General features: G+C 38.3%; 1 protein-coding gene across 2 annotated transcripts in view; it reads right to left on the bottom strand.

Moving 5' to 3' along the window:
* Positions 1–22,760, bottom strand: part of SETX (senataxin) — a 28,501-nt gene that overhangs the window by 1,999 nt on the left and 3,742 nt on the right. The window contains exons 5-25 of one of the 2 annotated variants that reach the window (XM_065695438.1): positions 22,524–22,633; positions 21,273–21,492; positions 20,880–20,999; positions 19,713–19,884; positions 18,103–18,193; positions 13,741–17,499; positions 12,823–12,922; positions 12,128–12,304; positions 11,153–11,382; positions 10,511–10,678; positions 9,792–9,945; positions 8,833–8,934; positions 8,252–8,367; positions 7,556–7,627; positions 6,495–6,644; positions 5,783–5,890; positions 4,708–4,895; positions 4,246–4,338; positions 3,481–3,645; positions 2,924–3,019; positions 526–613 (exon numbers count right to left, since the gene is read on the bottom strand). In XM_065695438.1, coding sequence (XP_065551510.1) covers positions 526–613; positions 2,924–3,019; positions 3,481–3,645; positions 4,246–4,338; positions 4,708–4,895; positions 5,783–5,890; positions 6,495–6,644; positions 7,556–7,627; positions 8,252–8,367; positions 8,833–8,934; positions 9,792–9,945; positions 10,511–10,678; positions 11,153–11,382; positions 12,128–12,304; positions 12,823–12,922; positions 13,741–17,499; positions 18,103–18,193; positions 19,713–19,884; positions 20,880–20,999; positions 21,273–21,492; positions 22,524–22,633 — 6,479 coding nt within the window. Of the gene's footprint in view, positions 1–525; positions 614–2,923; positions 3,020–3,480; positions 3,646–4,245; positions 4,339–4,707; positions 4,896–5,782; positions 5,891–6,494; positions 6,645–7,555; positions 7,628–8,251; positions 8,368–8,832; positions 8,935–9,791; positions 9,946–10,510; positions 10,679–11,152; positions 11,383–12,127; positions 12,305–12,822; positions 12,923–13,740; positions 17,500–18,102; positions 18,194–19,712; positions 19,885–20,879; positions 21,000–21,272; positions 21,493–22,523; positions 22,634–22,760 lie in introns of those variants that run through there. The other variant, XM_065695439.1, reaches the window with a different exon arrangement.

The following is a 22,760-nucleotide window of genomic DNA, read 5'->3' as shown; positions in this document are numbered from 1 at the left end:
AATCACATGACTACATAAAGTACTATCAAACCCAATAATCTGAAGATCATGGGAATGTTTGGGGGTTGTCAGGCTTTTTACAATCATTTTCTTTGCTCAAGTATCCAGTGACAAATACAATAGCTGAAGGAACGGGAAGGATCAAGCAAGGAAGCATTTCTGCCATCACCCTATCTTACCAATAGAGAGAAGATTTTTCACAACCCCCACACTTGAATTGCAAAGCACTGTGTTACAATTTAGTTACTAAAAATATTGTGAGAGTAATTTCTAAATTTCCTTCTTGGAAGCAAGGAAAAGAGATTTTTAATTGTTCTGTTTTTTTAAAGAGCTTTGGCAGCTGACACAGCCAAAGCTTTCAAAGAGAACCTTTCAGAGGCCTGGATTGTACTGATTTATCAGAACACCACAGAAGGGTCCCCTTTTATAGACTGGAGCAGTCTAAGGATGGTTTTCACTTTCCCAACCCTGACTTGACCTAAAAGGGTGGATCACGGAAGTTCGTTTGATTAACACTGTACCTACCATGAGAGTTTTCAGTCTTCCAAGGATAAAGAGGCTGAATCTGGCTCGCGTAATGGTAACGTTCAGACGCTGGAGACTTGCCAGAAACCTAGGTGACAAGACAAAGCTTCGCTCCTAAACTACTCTTCCACAAGGTTTAAGTGTTAAAACAAAAAGTGGTAATACTCAACTTCAGTGAAATGGAGATAACAGAGGCAGTTATAACAGCAGCAGTAGCTCATGACCCACTCCCAGATCCCACTGATACAGCCCTGCCTTACATGAAGGGCTTTGCATTAATCGTGTTTTCTTTCTTTCACCACTCTAACTCCTTGCAGGGAATTCCAGTTCTTTCCAGTTCTTGCTGTTGATGTTTCCTTTCTTAGAGTAAATCCCCTCTTAATGCCAACCACTGCTTCCTTAAGTGTTCCTCAAAGTACAGAGGACATCAACCTCACTTCACCTATGAAGACTTTAAGCTTCTTTTTGACTTGAACTGAAATGGATTAATAATATTTGGCATGATTAATGGGAAAATATTCTACTGAAATACTGAATACTGGACACAAGTAGTTTACTTTAAAGGTGACCTGCACTGGAAGCACATGAAAAAAGACTTTTGCTTTGTCATGCTTCAAGAGTGAAATGTATATTCTTACAGAAGAAAGCCAGTATTTGCACTATGGAAATTGGTTATGCGGTATCACAAACGAAGGTACTGAAACCTAAACAAATGCTTAATGTACTCTTAAAGGTTGATTTCTATTAGAGTTTATTTACCAGCTCTCAAAAAAAGGTTTGTGAAAGTAATATAAATTATTTCTTCTCTAATGAAAAAGCTCAAAAAATGCACAGCTTATTCTATACTAAGAAAGTTTGCAAAACAAAGCCAAATCCCTGTAAAACTTAGCTTGAGCAGGTTCAACATCAACACCTGATACTGTGTGGTCACAGTGCTGAGACCTGCTCTTCAGCAAATTCCAAACTGCACAAGTTCCAGCACCGCCTCAGGAAATCTGGGCAGTACAGAAAACAAGAGACAGGCAGGAAGCAGACATGGGAAACAGATCCAGCACTACAGATTTTATAGTTCTTTAGGACTTAAGGAGAGCATCTTGAAAGACTACTAAATATTCCTAAAAGCTTTTAAAACTGATAAGCAACAAGACCATTTTCTCAGAGGGAGGCAGGGGGAAACAACAAACCAAACCAAAAACACTCTTTCCTTGGAGTTTTCTCCACCATTTGAAAGTTACTTTCAGAGTACATTTAATGCTGGATTAGCTACCTTGAAGACCAAATACTTTGCTCAGCTACAAGATCATAAAGGTGCCTCAAACTTTCCCATCACCCCTTGCCAATGACACCTGCCCCTGAAGCAGATGTCCAGCTCATCAGCATGTACTGCTTATACAGCATTGCACTGCCAAAGCTTCACCACAGTAAGCTGGAAAGTTCTCTTCCAAAAGAGCAGACAGAGGTTAAGTCCCATGTCAGCCAAAAGAACTGGCAGGTTCTAGCTGTCTTCAGTTTCCAAACTTAATCAACCAGATTAAGAGATGTCCAAAAATCACACTGTTGTTTTCTAGAAGATTTGGATTCTTTCTCTTCCCAAAGTAATGTTCAGCACAGTTAAAAGTCCTTTATCTAGCAATTAGAAAATTGGTATCAGTAAGTATGCAGAAACAAAGATTTTTGTTTATGCAGACAGAATTCCCACAGTTTAACTTCAAAGCCAACTTAAGGCAACATAATTCTATTACCATTTTTTAAACTAAGATGACCCATAAGTTACAGAAAGTTGATGACCCATAAGTTAGTTCCTTCTGCCTCAAACAGGAAACACCCATGTAAAATTACCAAACCTGCTATCTTGAATTGAGACTTCCTGCAAATCTCCTCACAACTCAGAAGATAAGCATATCCACCTAGAAGTCAAAGATCTAGCTCGTCTGCATCACATTCCTAGTGACATATGTAATTAGTTAACAATACTTCTACAGAGAGAATTTTATATTAATAGGATAATGAGTTTCAGAAACTGGATTTCATTTAAAGAAAGCAGCATTCAGAAAGTTACAATATAGATCAAAAGCTGCAAGAAAAATAACTGCTGCACTACTAATGCAAAGAGGCAAGTTCCCAAGACCAATCGTGCCAAACCAAGAAGGTGACAGGCTAAGGGAGGATGCAAATTCATCAGCACGAAACACAGAACGCAATACTTACTATTTCCATGTCCCTTTTGGTCAAACCAGTAACATTAACTCATGCATTAAGATACCCTTTAATTTGCTGGCTGTAGTGACTTGTTCTGGTCTTACATAACTGTCTGTCATATTGAAAAATATGACTATATCTATGACTATATCTAGTGTCCCTGGAAAGGGGACTTGCCAATCACTGAAGAGAAACATACCCAATTGACCCTTTCGTGCTGTTTGCCCGGACACACGTCACTATGATGCAATCTTTCTCTCGTCCCTGGAATGCATCTACTGTGTCCACTTCTGGGCTGTTAAAGAAAGAATTAGCAAGCTGTTCAGTACGTTAGTTGAATTTTTAAGCAACACACTAATGCAAATTGCTTAAATACTATCCTTATCCATCATCTGTCAAAATAACCCTAGGTAAACTTCTGCTTCAGTATAAGAATCTAAAGCTAAATTTACTTTTGAGGACAGCATCATTATTGAAAAGCTGTTCAGGTCCATATAGCTTGGAATTTTAGTTTTTCTTTTAAGTACACTTTATTCAGAACAGCAACAAAATCAGAGCACGTAGAAAAGTAATAACTAAGAAATGGTACAAAGAGGTCATGCCTGGTCTAAACAAAAGGCTTGCATGTCCCCTTTAAAGGCACGACTAAGTACAGATTTTAGTAGTACAGAAAAAGGTTTGAGAGTTTTTGCTATTATTTTAAGAGGAGAAACATGCAAGAGGCACACCCCATGCGAAAACTCATGGTTTCTTTACCTGTTATTCCTAAACACTCTGTCCAGCTGTTCTTGAATTTTTTTTTTCTGTGCACTGTAAGGCGTAATTATTCCAATGCGTCGAAGACCCGGATCCTTCTTTTTTTCTTTTATTATTCTAATTAATTCCATCACCAGCTTCACTTCCTGAGGGTTACTAAAAGAGCTGAACAAGACAGAACAGAAAAATTACAAAACCATGTTTGACAGTGCTTTCAAATTCAGCACTTCAGCCCAGTTTGCAAGGGGATTATGAGTCAAAGTTCCTGTCCTGAACTTTTGCAGTCTCCTTCACACAGACACTCAAAGAACTGTACAAGCAGGCCCTGATGAAGGGGTAACAACTAGAAGTATTAACAGCAAGAGGCTTATACTTCAGGTTCCTTACAACTATATAGGTTTGCTTTCTTTACAGAATAGGCAAAGGGGAGGACTGAGCCTGCCACCTTCTGGTACTATCACAGCATGCAGCTGTGAAAGGAAACTCGATAAATCAGGAACTCAAATTGTTACTACAGTTAAGAGATTGTAGGTATTCATGAGCAGCTAACACACAGCCAAATCAATATTAAAACCAGTTTCAGATATAAAAAAACAAATAAAAAAAAAGCCCTGAACATTTTATACCTGCTTTTTTGTGAAACTAAATCAAACAAAGTTGCAAATGCAGCCCTGGCTACTTTATGCATACTGGGAACAACAAAGGAGAGAAGGTAATTAATTCTCAGCAAATCTAAAGTTTGGCTGAGTAGGATGCAGGACTTACTCATTGTTTCGCTCCTCATGGCCATCTCCTACATCAAATATAAGGTAGGGCTGGAATGGCCACTCTGAAGAACATCTGTTCTCTTCTGTTGCTCTGTAAATAACATTTTTATCACTAGGTAACCATACAGGATTCTAAGAACTGATACTTCATTTATTTACACCATGGTTATCAAACACAAGCAACTTTCAGCTTTCCCCCCCTCAAAGTCCTTAAATTTCACTGTTACGTGCAGATACTGAGGTCTGAAAAGGAACTCTAAACAGTAACTATGCTCAGTTTTAAGTGATCTAGTTAACCTATGTATCACAGCCAGCACTAAAAAGGCGGAATGAGAGTTTTCTCTCATTAAGCATCTTCCCACACACAACCTCAGGAATTTTTAGACACAAAAGATTATCCTGGTATGATAAGATTTCTTTGAAATACCTCCTGCTTAGAAAGGAGAACAGTGTCACCCACCTATCAGTCTTTAGAGTCCTGCCATAAACATAATTGGATGGGAAGAGGCAGATGTCAGGGTGCATCCGGTATTGCACAGTCAGCTGCACAACTGGCAGGCTTGGTAAAATATTCTTGTGCACTTGCTCCTCCAGGTGCCTGTGCAGACGTGCCATCAAGGACTGATCGTAGCCATATTCCTGAGCTTTCTGCCAGGGGAGAAACATGGGACTGACTTCTGCGGAATGGGGTCCCAAATTAACGTCAGGAACTTGCGTTTTCAACTTAAAACTACTTGGTGTTTTCTTTTAAATTTCAAAATCACTGACAAAATGACAACGGCTTGCACTTCAATTTTCTATTTGTGTTAGTCTGTTTCAAGAAAGATCACCTGCATAAATCTCAATTTTTGTCAGTGTTGTCTTTAGCAAGACAGCTTTTCTTTGTGAGTCACAACACTGGGAAATTTTAACAACATCAACAATAATGAAAAGAAAGATCTTCCAGGTGGCATCTCCTTAAGCAAGCACACAGCCTCCGCACGATTTACCCTTCTAGAGAAGGCAGTCTGGTTTTCCTCCCTTTTTGCCAGACCTTACTGTCAGATACAGGAGCAATCCTGTATGTTTCGTCCTTGGAACACATCTACAGGGTCATGAAGTCCCCAGACAAACAGATAGTCTTCATCCCCCATTCCCTAAGGAAAGTGACACTGACTGAAGCTCACATAATGAAATAACAGAGCCTGCCACAACACAGTGCCCATCACAGACCAAGTGCAGAGCTGCACTGAAACTCCTATTGCCATAGCTATTATTAACAGTGCATGAAATCAAAATCAGTTCCAACCTACACCAGGAAAGGCTATAGAGGTTGTACTCTCCCATTTCCATCAGCTTTATCCACACATTCAAAGGCAGTATTGATACAGTCTCCACATAACAAGAGACTAAACTTGCAGGGCAAAAGTCATCATCATACACATGCTGATCTGACATTGCAGTGTCTTTTTTTCCTTTTACACATTCTCTAAATACTGTTCTTTACCTTGTATCCACTACACAGCACAAAAAAAAAATACAGTTTGAATACTTACCACTGATTTTACTGTAGGAGGGAGCTGTCTGGGATCTCCAACAAGGACAAGTTTATTACAGCGATGGATCAGTGGAATCAGTGTTTCAACCTCACAGGACTGCCCTGCCTTTTGTATATGCAAACAGGACAGAAAGTAGAAGTTGTAAGCAAAGGAGTGGAGGGAAGGATGTTCAGTTTCCTGTAACAGAGCCAGGATAACTCAAATGCCTTCTAAGCCTTCTAAAAAAAATTAAAAAATATAAAAAAATAAAAAGAAAAAAATCACCACAAACTCAAGAGAGGAAAAAAATAAGGATTTCTCCCTAATAAAAGACTACAAACAGATTTTTCTTTTATTATGAAATATGCAGAGCACTCTAAACAGATACAAATATAACCCAACCATCTGGACATCTCTGAAGAGATTTCAGAGCAGCAAGAACCACATTTCAGCCATGATTTTTAAGTAAAAGCCGTTTCCCATTAAAGCACCAAATAACTCAGAAAAAGCAGCAATTAAAAGGTACTCTTCTCAAGGCTCTACACAGCAGGACAGACCGGCTACCAGTTAAAAAGCAAAAATGAGGCACTTGACCCACAATACATCACACCAACAGCCAGTCAACCCACAGTGTATCACACCAGCAGCCAACCAACCACAATCCACCTAAGCAGAGAACAAGGCAGACCTTAGACATGGAACATGCTGTAGTTCCAGCAGCTTTACTGACCTCATCCACAATGACACAGCTGAAAGGATCAAGTCCTTGCCGAAAAAACACAGATTCCAGCAGGCATCCTCCACTTGTGCTCAGTGTGCAGCAGATGATGTCGGACTCCAAGATGATATCTGCCTGTACTTTCTGAGAGTGGCCCCGAACCTTCAAGTACAACAGGACACCATGTCTCCTTTCCTGTTTAGGCTTTCTTAGAACCATCCTAGAGCAACTTCTAACTGCCTCGACAATACTAACTGCCAAAGAGATCATGTATAATGCAACACCCCAGTGAAGTTATCTCCATTATTACAAATGAAAGGCATAAGTTGACTTTGCTAAGTGTTACTTCCACTTTAAATTACAGATCGATACCAATGAGGTGGCAAGCTGGATAGAAGTATCCTTTTATCTCTCAGCTATGCAATCTAGACACACTAACTGCGAGCAAAGCTTTGTTTGCCATCACGTTTGTTAAAACTAAGCCTCCAGGACCATTAAAGGGCAGCATATATTCATTAAAGATGAACCTTTTTTCATCACAAGGTTCATATTACTCAGCCTTAATTACTGGTTTTGCTGTCAGTGCCTATTTCCACTTTCTATCTCCACACACACAAAAAAAATTCTTCCAGTTGTTGTTTTACTTCAAAATATTTGTAAGTATCTCAGTTCCAGCAGGACTGTAAAGGAGCATGAAAGTGGTAATGAAGATACACCCTAGAACATAAGGACATGCACGCTTCTTTGCCAAATATGGCACACGTGTTTCAATTCCCCCTTAATTGTAAGGGTGAGTATTTCCATCCAGTTCTGAGGGGATAGCATCGGGGATTTCTGTTCGCTTTGGTGGTTTGTCTGAGGGTTTTTGCAATATGCAGCCAGAGTACACCTGTATTTCACACCAGGCAGTCCATATAACTATAACTTACACTTGGCTTATGACCTTTATTTACCTACTACTCTACAAACTCTTCCAGCCACAACAAAACCAAATCTCTATCCCAAAGAACATTAAGTATAGAAATATATTTGCTGAGGTTTATTAAAGAGGTGCCTCAAAGATAAATTCCTACCTCCTTTAGTTGAGAAGCAAGCTGTTGTCTCTCCTTTGAAAGTCTGCCAATTTCATCATCTAACATTTGACTCTAGATGGGAGAAAAAAAATAAAGAGAAACCACATATTCCATATACCTTTTTTCTTCCCTTACCCTAATTCATTTCTTAAACATTTAGATTTGTTCAGACTTTTAATATTAAATATGTCCGAAGAAACTCACCAGTTTCAGGAAGTTGTCAACATACTTAGACTTTGCAACACACAATGATACATTTTGCACTTCTATGCAGCTGAGAAAAAGGTTTACCATCAAAAATCTGTAATCTCAGCACAAATGCCAAATACATAGACAAAAAAAAATGGACAACTTCAAGCACAACACATATCCCAGAATCTCAGACCACTAGGTATATTACTATTTCCAGTATACATATATATTGAAGTATACAATCAAATTAAATCATCAAGATTTATAAATATGGTGACGGAACCAAATGAAGATTAGTGAGCACCAGAGCAAGAAGTGGCATGATCAACCAGTTGAAAATAAACCCTGACGGAAAGTTCTTCATACCCTTTTGCAGTGCTAACCAAATTTTCCATTAGTTGAAAAAGCAGGTGAAGAGACAGTTACTGCTCAGAGGTGGCATTAAACAGTAGAGTTCTTTACTCTCAAAAAATACAAGCAGGATTCAAAACACGACTATCTTACCACTTCCTTCTTCTCACATCTGTGCATGGCACGCTGACGAGACAGCATGTCCAGCTTTTGATCCAGAGCAGCTTTCTTCTTCTGAATATCCTGGTCACAGTCAGCTGGCTTTCGTTCTATAATAAAACAAAGGAAAACATATGTGAGAAACAGAAAGAACAAATTCCAATCACACTTGCTCTCACTCAAATGGACAAACTTCTTTGCTGCACTTTTCTGTTTTCTACTGAGTTCTTGTAAAGAAAAGATAATGAGACTTGGTTCCTACTGTAGCTCTCAAATGCTGCATAGCTGCATTGCTTAAAAATCATGGCTTTTACATATATGTACTGCAGTTTCTTCTAAAAAAAAAAAAAAAACCATAAAACCCAGTCTTGCTTATTTCTTTGTTTTGCTTAGATTTTAGGCCTTATGATAGCTGACACTTTCCCACCAAGACTGAACAACAATACTTCATGAAGCACAGTTGCAGAAAAATCTCTTACCAGCTCTTCCTTCTTAAAGAACACATAGCACTAAGTGCAAAACATCATCAAAGCTCAACAAAGACTGAAGAAAAGTCTGATTTGAATGTTACTTACTCATCCTATGTTCAACTTGCTTATCCAGACTAAATCCCCGGACTTCACTGTTGATTGCTTTTTCAGCACCAAGTCGCACTAATTTGATATCACCACAATTTCCTGTTTACAAAATCAGGGTTAAAATACTTTTAGATTGCTCTAATCATCTCTGCACGTTGGTATGAGAAAAACAAAAAAGTAAACATCACAGATATCAAACAAGGCTTTTCCTTTTCTGCTTTTCAGGGGGTTACAATAATTTATCTAAGCACAGCTACAAAAAATTCAGGAATTCCAAACTCTAAACAAACAAACACACACAAACAACAAAGATGATGTTGCCAATGTTTTAGTGCTGGCTAGCAGTTAAGAATATTCTTCTAAATTAACAGAACAACCTATTATTCTCAGGCTTATCGAAAACTTACAGAATTCCTAATTTAGAACTATGACCAAGTACCATCAGAAACACAGCTGGTAAGCCAAAAACAAACTAACATTTGGTTACTATAGAGGGTTGGGTTTTTTTTCCCCACCATACACCAGAGGCCTTGCTCAGACTTTATCTACTTTGTATTAGTTACAAACCAGGAGGAGAAAACAAAGCACAAGTGAGAGGCTCTGATGTAAAAATTTTCAGTCTGTTCAGCATGACCTAAGTCCAATTTCATTCAAAATCAAGGTAATAGTCTTGTGTTCAAATCTCTAAGGAGTAAAAACCAGTGAACTGAAACTAACACTATGAGGAAAGGGTCAGTGTCTATATAAAGACAAAGTGCCATCCATTAAAAAAACACCTTGTGGAAAAGCACACTGAAATTAGTAACAGTATAAGGATGTACGAATCTTGCTCTGCAAGATAAAAAAAGCTGCTTAAAGTAGCGTATACGTACTATATCTAATCAACTGCTCTAGCTTTTACTTCAGGTTTTGCCAACTTAACAGAATTTTAAGCAGAATTTTAAAGTAAACCATACCCAAAGGCTCCTGTCTGTTTTGGCATTTTTCCTTAAACGCAATGATGATCTTTTTCATGAGCTCATCAACAGCAGCATTTGATGGCGCACAAACAAGAAAACGGTTTGGCTTGATCTTGGAATTTGTTTTTTGAGTTTTCTCATTCCTGGTGTTCTGTGATTAATTAACAATAAACCAAAACATGCTCTTTAGATTGTTTTCATTTGTGATTTAAAAGCCAGACTGTATGCTCATCTTAACCAGCAGGCAGACTATGGGGACTCTCACACTTAAGTATCTCTTAAGGTATGTCTTACATTGACTAACAAGTCAAATGTATTAATACTACTTGCATAAATTCCCTTCAACAGTGATGTACTTGATGAATCTACTGGATGCTGTCAGGAAAATCATTAAATAGGACAGACAAATAATATTCTTTCATACATCAAAATGTTAAGTTTTTTAAAAAAACAAGTGGTTTTATGGCCAACTGTGCACATTTCCTTGATTTTACTCAAGTTTTGTAAAATAAATGTTTTTTCCAAGATGCCCAAAAGGTATTATTTCCACTTTCACACCCTATACTATATAGATGTAATAAAGTCAGCTTAATGAATTACACCCCCAGTAATTACTAATACTGTGCTCCCATTTAGCTTAAGTTCTTCCATTGACACCACCCTTGTGTCCATTCCATGCGTCACCAGCACCTGACAATCACATCGGGTTCACTTACTTCTCTCAAAACACGAGACAGAAGTCCAACAATAGTTTTTGATTTCCCTGTTCCAGGTGGTCCATGGATAAGGCAGATATTTGGAAGCTCCGGGTGCTGCTTTACCATGGCATAAGCTGTCTCAATGGCTCTCTTTTGGTCTTCATTGTACTCATTCACATTCCATGCCTGAATGAACAGACACGAGGAAAAATAATCTATTAATGTTGATCGACCTTTCCATGTTCATTTTCTGTATTTTCAGAATGTCTCCCACCCCTCTAACTACAACTCAAGAACTTGAAGGGCATGGAAGCTCTGAATTCTAGGTTTGCTCTAGATGCACATCCAATCCTGAGGCAAGCTGTAATGAAGGTTTCATTTACTCCACACACCCCCTTATTTTGCATTACCTTTTCCATACTATGCCTTATTTCCTGAACAGACACCTGTCTAGTGTGGAAAAACACCTGAAAACTGCTTGAAGTGCACTACTTGTATCTACATCAATGCACTATTCACACAGTCAGCCAACTTTGAAATGCAGTGACTCAGTGCTTCTGGAACTTATCTCAAGAAGCAGCATGCAAAACCAGCTTCACAAAACCACACATCCAAATGCCCGCTTTGTCATCCCTAATCACATTCAGCTGCATGACTTACAGTGCTTTCTGAAGCTACAGGCAAATCTCTGGGACAGAAATAATTGTAACTTGGATTTATGATGGGTTTAGCCAGGGGACTCCTGCTCAGTAGCAGCAGACCTTTGAATGTTCGGTGTGTGGTCACCAGGGAGCCAACCACCATACACTTCACTTGCTTATTTACGAAGAATGACAAATTGCCTCGAGTTCGCACAGAAAGATGACAGATGGTATGCTGTTCCTTTTGTCCTATTAAAAGAGGGGAGAAAAAAATCAAAACAAAACCACAAGCTGTTAATTCAAAGACTATCCAAACTGTTAAGTAGAACATATTCTAACAGGTCACTCGAAAGAATTCATCAGAACCATGCCTTCTATTAGGAAGCCAACAACTCATTCTTGCAAAAAACCCAAATGCCAAAACAAAAACCCCACACAAAACATATACAACAATGCTCTCTAACCCAACTCAGATTACCATTTTAATGAGGTGGCATTAATCCTGATAGTTGGTAATTCACAACTTCAGTTCCAGAAGATAGTGAAAATTTTAGTCAGTGAGACCACTGAAGTTCATGGCACTTCATATCTAACAGCAATGAACTCCTCAAGATGTATGCAGGGCATGGCACTTCATATCTCACAGCAATGAACTCCTCAAGATGTATGCAGGGCATGGCACTTCATATCTCACAGCAATGAGCTCCTCAAGATGTATGCAGAGCATTTAGTCATCATTAGTTTCTGTTCTTATGCAAAGTATTAACCTCTGTATTGTAGGAAGTGCCTACAAAAATGCATGGAAAGCACGTCTGCACATACAGTTCCTGGCTTTTTAAGAAGTTTCTTGCATGGAACAGACATGCTGCAGTGGAAAAACAATCCGATTTCCTCTGAGATAAGTTGTATAGTACAACTACCAGCAACCAGTGATGAAATAGCATTTTATGGTACCCAGAAGAATCCCATTTTTATTTCAACCCTATTAACTTACTAGTTGCACGGCCAGATGCACGAGAAAATCGTGTCACGAGACCAACTTCATTCACTATTTGGTCCTCCATCTCACTGTCTTCCCTAAAGGCATCTTTTTTCTTTTGGACCACCAAAAAGATTAAGTCATCTTCTTTTGGATGAAGCTGCTTTGCCAAATCACTTTCTCGCAGATGAGCTACCCAAAATACATTTTAAAATAATTAGAACATTAAAAGGAAAACAGTTACAATTACTCTCTGACTACAGAAGTACTACAATTAACATACTGAATACACTCACCTGTTAATTTTTAAAGCAATTAAAAGCTATAGCAAAAGACTATGAAGAGTTTTAACACCATCCTGCATCCTTAAGCCTGAACATAGCACTATAAAAATAAAGCAAGTCAAGGACTATTTTATTTACCAAAAGAAGCTAAAATAAAATCACGAATGAAATGGGAAGTTGAACAGATTTCAGCAGTAATCAAATAACTTTTTGTACTAACACATAAGCCACAGATTCCCTGCAAAATATGTATTCTTGTTATGTGCATTACGTAAAGCAGCAAATTCACATCTTTTCTGTAAAGCACAAATTCTATCTGTAAGTACTAGCTCATTATAACATATTGCTTACTTGAAAATGAGAAGACAGGTTTATTAAAACAAAAATGTAACAAAACCAAAAAACCCCCACAAAACAACCCCTTACCTGTAAAATCTGCTGTGTTCAAGTCAGCAGAAAAGCTCTGTAAGTTAAAGTAGTAACTCTTCTCTCTTACTCTCTGGTTTTCTATCCACTCTTGTGCCAGCTACATGTTGGAAAGTAATAGCTAAATAAAAATACTTTGAAGGGTTTAGTGTTTCAGAAAAATAGTGTATCATGACTCAAAGGGCAAACACTAAGCAGAAATACAAGCAAGCTAACAGACTGTCAGGTGCAGGTCAACAGTCCTACCTATTTCTCTAATGTATCTGGGCACATTACATAAACAGAGCAAATGAAAAGTGCTTCCTTCCCAACATGCTCTCATTTCTTACAAAGCTCTTCAAAACAAATGTGTGCTCCCCCCCCGACCACATTTGCACCTTAAAATACCACTATTATCCTGGTGCTGACTTCATTTTCTACCTTGTTTCTATGGAAGAAATGATGCAATGACTGAATTTGCAAGCACGCAACTTCCAATTGAAGGAATGTTGCATTTTCTCACTATTAAACTATAAACTATTAAAGTCCAGCTGCTTGGAAAAAAAATACTTTTCAGATTAACCCACCCTCTCACATAAGCTCTCAATATGAATCAAAACATTAAATCTTTTTAAACTGTCATTAGAAGATTTCCATGTTAAGCTTTATGTGCTATAAAGAAACAGGAACCACTTCCCTTTCCCCTCCTTTTGCATGCTATTGTGGATGCACACCCAATAAAATAGTGGTACTGAGGTAACACTGACAGTCCCCATCTTTAGCTTAACTCTCGTGGTATTTCCCCCTCATCATTCCTGCATTCAGACCTGTATCTGAACATTTTCAGAAGGCAAATATAAGGCATATAACAATTTTTAATCTCTTGGTAAAATCTACTAGGGATGATGAAAACAAACCAAGAGGCAGACAGCTACTTACTGTTTCAAAGGCATTTAGCATCATCAAAGGGAAAAAAGTATTGAAATAGTCATTGTATCCTTGAAAGTGGACAGGAACAGCAGCTGCTAAAGACTGTGTCAGATTACTTGGAGGTCCAAAGAGGCTGGAGTTTACAAACATTTCGTAAGTCCACCTTAGGACTTCAGTAATAAAAATACTGTAATCATGCTGCTTAACATAAAAAGGTGAAGAACATGCTTCTCGGACAGGCCTCCTGGAAATGTTTGAAGCATTGTCATTCTGTCTATTTTGTGACTGAAGAACATTATTAGGAATATTGGATTGAGGTACATTAATGAAACTTGGAGACTTGCACGTCTGATTTCTTATCGGTATAGACTTTGCATTTGGAGGCCTGACCACCACTGATTTTGCTGCATTCACTTTGGTTTTTGAAGCTGGTGGTAGCTTTTTAACATCTTCGAGATCCTTGCTGAAGGCTGCATTCCGTGAAGAACTTGCTGAGCTGAAAATTTTGGTAGTGGAAGGCTTTCTTGGTTTAGGTGGCAGGAGAGAAGGCTTAGCAAACAAGTGATCTGCTTCTGAGCTGGTAGCTGAATGCTTACTACAGTACTCTCCTGGTTTTTCTACTTTTTCATTACAGTCTTTGTACTTGCATTTCACTATAGTCAAGGATTCACTCTGCTGAAGGCTTTCAGGAGTATCCATTCCCTCTGGGTTTTTACTAGCTGTAGTGGTACCTTGAACACTTTCCTCCTCAGAACATAATTCCATATCCACTGGATCTAACTGAGTTAAAAACAGATCATCATCATCACTATTTTCATTTGATTTACAGCCATTTTCTTTTGTCTTCTCACACTCAGGCTGGACAATGCAATCATTTCCTGAAGGTTCATTTTTACCATCTCCAACCAATGCAGAGGAAGAGGGACTTGAATACACAGGTACAGGAGGAACCATTGTACCACTATCCTCTGATTTTATGTTACTGTCTGAAAAACTAGGCATTTCAGAGACACCAGGCTCCTCCTCCACAAAAAGGCTTTCAAATTCTCTCTCACCCGCAGAGGAAAAACCAGTACACACCCTTTTTCTCTCTCCCTGCTTTTCAACAGACGCCACTTCAAACCTTCCAGGCTTTTGTTTCATAAGTTTTGCATCCAGTTTGCTAGCTTTTTTGTTTCTACTCCCAGAACTTCCTGAAGGATTTCCCACTCCGACCCTTCTTTTGGGCCTTGTCTGCCTTAAATACTGAAGGTCTTGGCAGGCCAGCAATTTTTTATTATGTTTTACAGACAAACTCTGAGGAGCAATTAGTTTAATCTTCTGTTTCTGCGCAACCCCAATTCTCCCTGCAGCTTTACCATAGCTGCGCAGTTGAGCCAGACTCTCTAAAGAGCGCTGGGATAACTCAAATGCTCTGCGAGGCGCCTTCTTCAGACCAAGTTTTTCTACAGTTGATGCTGGCGCCGGACACTGCCGAACTTTCCTTGGAGGAACCACAGCAGGCATTGAACTGCCAGGATGGGAAGTTTTTGATGTACTTTGAAGTAGTTTTTTGTTTTGTGCTGATTTAAGGACAGGTTTTTTAGGGCTTTTTTGAACAGTTCTTGCTGCCTTAGAGTTTGCTATACTCTTCTGTGGGCTTGCACTATTTTTCTTAAGGGCCAGTTTTGAAGCTAATGAGATCTTAGATGTAGATACTCTTGGTTCAGTCAATTTTGAGTGCAGGGTGAAGTCTTCGACTGTGCCTTTGCCTGCAGAATTCTCCAGTTGATCTTTTGCATTTTCCTCACCAGCAGATTCTTGCAACGTTGAATCAGTTACTACTTTTGTATTATCAGCTTCTGTCTGATGAGAAAGATTTTCTGTCTTTCCTGTCAAGTTTGCTTCTTCCATGTTATCATCATTTACGTAATCCATATCATAACCCCATTCATTTGTGTGATCATCCAGTGATTCATCTGAATCACTACTCCCAACTGATGTTGAAACGTGACCTTGTTTATACTCTTGAGTTACTTCCATGCTGTAGTCTTGAGTATCTTGCCAAACCGAAAAGACATCAAGCTCTGTTTCAAATTCAAAGTACTGAGACTCACAGTCTTCCAGTGACAAGAGAGAGCTTGATACCTTTGATTCGGTTTTGATATCACTACCAGAAGCGCAGCTAGAAGTTGAAGGCTGCTCTGTTTCATTTTCATTTTTTTTTGTTTCTTTCTTGTCAGCCACAGAGATTTCTTCATCCGAAGAGTCTGAAATTATAATGACTTTATTGTTAAGGCAATCTGAACCACAGGGAGCGGTGGTACGCTGACCATCACTGGAAGATCTTACCACACCTTTCACTTTCCTTTTAATATCACACACATTATCATCTAGTGAACTCTCTTGGCTTGAATCAAAAGGAAAATTGACACCTTTGGCATAAGCAACTAAAGATAATTTACTGAGTTCTCTATCAACCTGGGAGTCTGTTAAAGTATTATCTTCAGAAACCGTCTTCATAAAACCCTCCTCTTTCTTCCCCACTGAATTGTTTTCTCTCTTGAAATACTTTGAAAATTCTAACAACCTGTCACTTGATCCACACTTCACTGACAGTGGCCTGATGCAAGAAGCAGGGCTGGATATATTGTTCTTGTTTTCAGAGCTAGACGGAACACGACCATTTGCTGAAGTTTTATCCGTAAAACAGGACTTTGAAAATTGATCTTCACAGTTATATTTAGCCAAGTCATTTAAATCAAGCTGTTTCGAGTCTGAAGCTTGCATGTCAGGTGCTTTCTTAATCTCAGATTTCAACAATGAACTTGATTTTAGTCCAGTCAATACTTTTTTCAGTAAGGTGCCACTGAACCCTGAACGCATAATCCCATCATCTTCATTCTCCTGCATACCAGGTTCACTTCTAAAGAAGCTAGAGCAATCTCTCCCTTCCTTTGATGAGACACCACACAGTGAACGGTCATCTCTGCTGTATACACTCATCTCGCATCCACCACCGTGGGCACTCTTCTCTTGCCTTACAGAAACAGCAGGTAAAGTTGTAGAGTTTGCATCGTTTCCTGCAGCCACAGAGGCATCCAATGCTCTGTTCTTTATACCTCTTATAACTTGCCTTAAACACACTTGTAATTCCTGAGTTTCTTGGGTGTTCAGCTGCCAACCTAAAGATAGATTTCCTCGTAGAAGAAGATTGAGTTTGTCTAGGTATTGCTTGCAAAGTGCATGCTGCCCAATTTGATAGCCTTCTCTAAGAAGGCTGCGTATCAATTGCACACAGGCATGCTGCACAGAGTTAGAAGCTTGTAAAGATACTGTCGATGAACCTCTCACACATTGTCCAGGTAGTTTTTCAGTGCACTGTGTAAATGCAATAGCTGGAAGCTTAGTACATTTCACTACTGCTTCCACCCATTCCTGGGAGCTAATCCATAACAAATGCAGGCACTTCTTCTTTCTGTGTAGTTCAATGATGGAGACCAAGATCAGGAGAAAAAATTCAGAGACTTTGTCACATTGCTGGATTCTTTCATTGAGAATACCTTTGATTTCTGAGCAGAGGTAGTGAATTACCTCTACTATATATGCTACACCCAAGTCTTTTAAATCCATAAGCGACTGAACAAAAGGGATGAACCACAAAAATGTGCTTTGATGGATACGTGTATCTCTACCAATAGCAGACTGAAGCATGTTAGCCAGTGCTTGCATATCTTCATACATGTTGGGGCAGTAGTCTGGACAAATGGCAGTCTTCCATCCAGTATCCTGAAAAATAATTTCACCACAAATCATCCTCATCATATACATCTGCAGAGTTTCATCTCCCAGGTGTTTTTCTTCTAGCCATAAAAGTTATTTTCTTTCAAATATATGTTCATTAAATGGTAACATCTCTTATATCCTAACGCAAGCCAAAAACTAAATTTTAAAAATGCAAAAAATAATCAAACGCACACGTGTATAAGTAACTCATTTCCTGAAATGCAACCTACGAAATAAGTGTGAAGTAGCATTTCCTTTAAAAATCATTGTGAACTTTCCAAAAGATATTATGCTGACATAATTTAACCTCAGATAATCAAATACACATTTAAAGCCTTCAAAGACATTTCTTAAATACAATGCATCAACATCAAGAGAACACATTCATAAATATTTATTCTGAATGTACCAACTGAGCAAGAAGTGATCAGACTGGCTATTATTTAAGGCACACAATAGTGACATACATCATTTAGTATTTTTTCTTTACATCCCTAGTAGAAACTGAGTAACTTCCCCTCATGTATTTTATAGATGGTTTAAACTGACAGTTTCATTCTGTGATCAGAGTTCAAAGAACAGGGAAATAAAATATTGGTTTAATACCTTTTGAGGCTTTTCTGTGTTATAACTATACACAATCTGACTGCAAGTAACCATGTCATCATCGTAGTCTGACTCCGGTTCAGTTTTTGTCCTGAAACGAAACAGAAACAGTTACAGACTCCACACAACTAACTTACACTATAAGAAAGCCAACTGACCAAGACACTGATTCCATTTTTCAGATACTGACCAGGTGACTATTAGAATTTGTACCTGTGAAAACACATCTTATTTAAAATTGCAGAGCTTGTTCTACCCTGCTGATAAGAGGCAGGAGAAGTGGCTGCCTCAGGAAAAAGCTTTCTACTAAACCACAGATTTGACTGTCTAGAACAAGCACCCAGAAGAACTCCATTTTCTTTGAATTTTCTGTGCATAAACACAGTTCACTGATGGCTACGCACTCCTCAACTTTGTATATAACTATCTGAACACAACACTCAAATAGCTTGTTTAACTGAGGAAAATCTCCTTAAATATGCCTTCCTCTTATGTATAACATTCCAGGTATCTATATCTGCAGCTATCTGTAAGATTATAAACTGTGCATGGATAAAAAATACTGAACATTTAAAACACTGTCACTCAAAATTGATTCAAACTTAACCACACAAAGTAAATGATTGGTACGGTTAGCCTATTTTACACCAGGTTTTTAAAATTAGGCACAATTTCAGTTTTCCAAAATAAGTGTTCCTGAAGTCTTTGGACCTGGATTCTTATAAATACCCTTACAAGGGACGGTGTGCCAAAAGATGGAGCTCAAGTTTAAGCAACAAAATTCTGCTCCCACAGAAGTTATTTCCAGGCTTCCTAGCACTGTGCTAATCAGCTACTTCTGTGCCAAAAATACACTTCACCTCATTAACTTTTTGCTTAATACTGACAATATTGTCCCTCAGAAATTAAAAAAATCCATTTTATCTTAGGATATAAGTATATGAAGACAAAACCTTTCAAAAGATTATCTGGTGCCTCCTATAAGTTTTAATGTGTTTCCTTTCAGCAGCTCACTATGTTATTATCCAAGCTACTGAAGAACTGTTCCATGATTCTCACTTTATTACCTTCCCTGAAAGGAATACATTTAGAAAAAGAATAAAAGTTTTAAAACTATACAGTACCATTAAGTAAATCGAATCTTGAGAAACAGTTAAAGCTTAACACGAGCTGAAAGTAAACTCAAATCAGTTGTCATCTGGAACTACAATCAAATCTAAAACTATGTAATGCATTGAAAATTCAGGAATCCCCACAGCTTTACAAAGAGTGTCAGGCATGGCAATCTCCATTAAACTTATGTGCCAGTTGGTTATAGCAGTAAGCATTCAACAGTTAGCAGCCTTCCTGATTCAGGAAAAAAACCTGAGCAGCATAACAGACATTTTAACAGTCAGAAAGAAATAAGTATGTATTTTTTAAGAACCTTACAATTTTATGGGACCTACTTATCTTTTCATTGCTTTTAGTTGCCAATATGTTTTGTTTATTTGTCATCTCCCTCCCCCAACACAAATTAAAGCAGCACTGACAAGAAAATCAAGACCAAAGTTACTACACCACCTGGTATTTAAATCATAAAACTGATCTAGTCTCCGAATAAAACTGACCTCTTAAAGCTACTGCGTATATTTTTTATCTCACTGTTGTAGCTCACACTGTTGATAATGGTTTGAAAGGCTTGGACTGGATCAATAAGCTGACCCCATACTTTAGATCCGAGCTGATCCAAAATAACCATGAAACAATGCAGCGCTGGCCAGAAGGGGTCAGTAGACTCATCTGAAACATAACAGTAACATTGGGGAGAGTTGAAATGCAAGAGGCCCGAACATCTTTAGACTAAGCTGAAGTTGAAAGCAGTTGTTTTTCATTGATTTTTCTTAAATACTAATATAAAGATACGCATTCTAGCGAGTTGTAACTATACTCTTTAACCTGGAAAAAGGATTAAAAACATCAACCTCACTTATCTGTACAGGCAAGACACTGCTTTCTTATGCAGTAACTTGGTAACAGTAACTAACATTTCCTACCTCAATGAATCCAATTCTCCCACACTGATTTTTGCAGTGGCGTTCTAAGAAGTGGGTGCAACTTACACAGCTATGACAATTTATACTTCAAATTCAAGCTAGAAGCAATTGGCTTTCCTTCAAGTATATTCTTTCCCCTTCATACAAGGTAACATCATACCCTCAATAAATATATTAAGCTCATAAAGACCTAGTAATTTGAGACACAGCCCTGATCTTGAGCTCATGTACCATTCCCAGGCTATGCCATGGCACGTGGCCTACAAGAATGGCCCAAGGGCTGCTAGCCTAAATTCCCAGCTGCAAAAGGGGTTCCCTCAAACAAATGGGTGGAAGAGTCAAGTATTAGGTAAGTTGCAGTAATTCAGAAGGTGTTTCTGCATTTTAGGACTGAAAAGTCAAACCATACCACAGTGAAATGCACATTCCCATACAACCTGTACATTAAATGCAAACAATATGGTAGAAGTTACAGATTGTCCTCTCAAAACCTCTAAGGCAGCCGTATGCAAGGCACTGCCATTCCTTTTCTATTTAAGAGTTTAAATGTAATTTTTCAATGTTTGTCAGTATTGCTCAAGTATTACACAATACTGACCATCTTCCAGAAGATAAATAAGCCTCAGCTGAAATCACCTGAGATACACTACTAAGAATTCACTAAGAACTTCAATAAGGAAGTTTGATAAAGATGAAAAATAGGCTATGAACTGCCTTAATCTCAGTATAAAAATTAATTACCAGCAGCTTCTTTCTCCATGGTGTGAAGTATAGACTGCATGAAGTCATTTTGTTTGTCTGGACCCAGTAACAAGGAATCCAAAGCTTGTTCTTCCAGCACTGTAAGCAACATACAAATCCCTAAAAGAAAAAAGAAAGATGCAATTTGACCACACATTTGCAGATGTTTGTTCTAATTTTCACCAAATCAAGGATGGTTCCAACACCATTATCAGTGTAACACCTGACCAAAGAGATCAGCAGCAACACGAAACACACTACTGTTGTGCAACATTCAATTTTCCCATTTGACGTGCCCCAAAATAAACAGCACCTATGAAACAGGAGAGCTCTGACTTGAAGCAAATGTTTACGAGAGACTACATGTACAAATTCATTCCAGATCATACTCACCTAGCCAATAGTTTTTGTAGTTGGCAGTATCATATAAGTGAGATGGCAGAAGGATGAGTTTGCCTTTTTCAACCACTAAAGATCTGTAAATATCCTGACTCTCAAAAAGCCCCAACTCAATAACTTTGAACAAGCAAGTCAGCACTTCCTGTAAGTCATAGTAATCATCTCTGTCAACCTTGCCTAAATTCCTTGCTGTTAGAATGGCCCATCGACGAATCTAAGGATTGAAACAAAAAAGTTTTATATTAAGAAAAAAGAACAAATAAAATCACAATGCTGTAAGACTAGGAAACATTGCTACTACAAACAGGACAAAAGTGTGTTTTTACTAAAGGAAGGTCTCATAACTGCAAGAGTGGGCAGCTGTATGAGGGAAAGGCTGAGAGCTGGGTTTGTTCAGCCTAGAGAAAAGGTAGCTCAGGGGAGACCTTATTTAAAAGGTGGCTACGGAGAAGACAAAGACTCCCTTTTTACAAGAAGTTGCACGGGAAAGATATGGGGTAATGGCCACAATTCCCGGAGAGATTCCAACTGAACACAAGAGGAAAAACTTTCACAATGAGAACAATCAGCCACTGGAATAATCTCCCCAGGAAGCAGTGGATTCCCCAGTGTTGTACACTTTTAAGATTCTGCCATTCTACTCTAGGTCATGCTTTGCCAAGAAAGGTGGGACTAGGAGATCCTTGAGGTCCCTTCCAACCTACTCCGTGAGTCTATGAAACAAAACTCTCTGGGATTTATGTGACAAAAAAGCAGCATCTGGTTTTGTACTTGCTTATATTACCTAAACATTGTTTTCCCAATTAGATAATTGTATACTGTAACAACAGGTGTTAAATTGTGCTGTCAGCGCAGGACACTTGTCCACTCTTACCTTGGTGGAATTATTCTCTGACCTACTGAGAAAACTTCAGAGTTTGAGCTAGTGTAGAGTAAAATACTATTAAATCTCTTACTGTTTCTTAGGACGTGAAATTCTGAACTCCATACTGGTGTTTAAATAAGCCAGCTGAACATCTGTAACTTCCACTGACTAAACGCAAACAGCGAAGTGATTCTAGAACACTTTCTTCAGCAAGAAAAACTATATTCCTACTGAAATCTCATTTTTCTATATATTGTGAAATACAGAAATCAAACACTTAAAATTCTGAATGCTACTATTTTCATGCTCTTGCCATTAAAAATAACAATCTATCCTGATGCCATTTAAAACTAAATTTTAGTGGAAAAGAAGGAACTTACCACTTCATTTGGGTGTACCAAAAAGAGATAAATTCCTGGATATTTCTCAAAGACCTGAAAGGAGCTGTGACTTCTTTCCATTCTATACAGCACTTCTACACACAGCTCACCTACAAGGATAAAAGACTTACATGCTCGCAAAGAAACCCAAGCGACAAAATAAATACAAAATACATATACACACACGTACACACTAGAACTTAAGTTTAACTACTACTTGTTATTTTCACCTCCTTC

This window comes from Lathamus discolor, chromosome 15 (genome assembly GCF_037157495.1).
Source record: "Lathamus discolor isolate bLatDis1 chromosome 15, bLatDis1.hap1, whole genome shotgun sequence".
NCBI lineage: Eukaryota > Metazoa > Chordata > Aves > Psittaciformes > Psittacidae > Lathamus > Lathamus discolor.
Note: the sequence above shows the minus strand (reverse complement) of the source record. Positions and strands in the feature narration are given on the sequence as shown.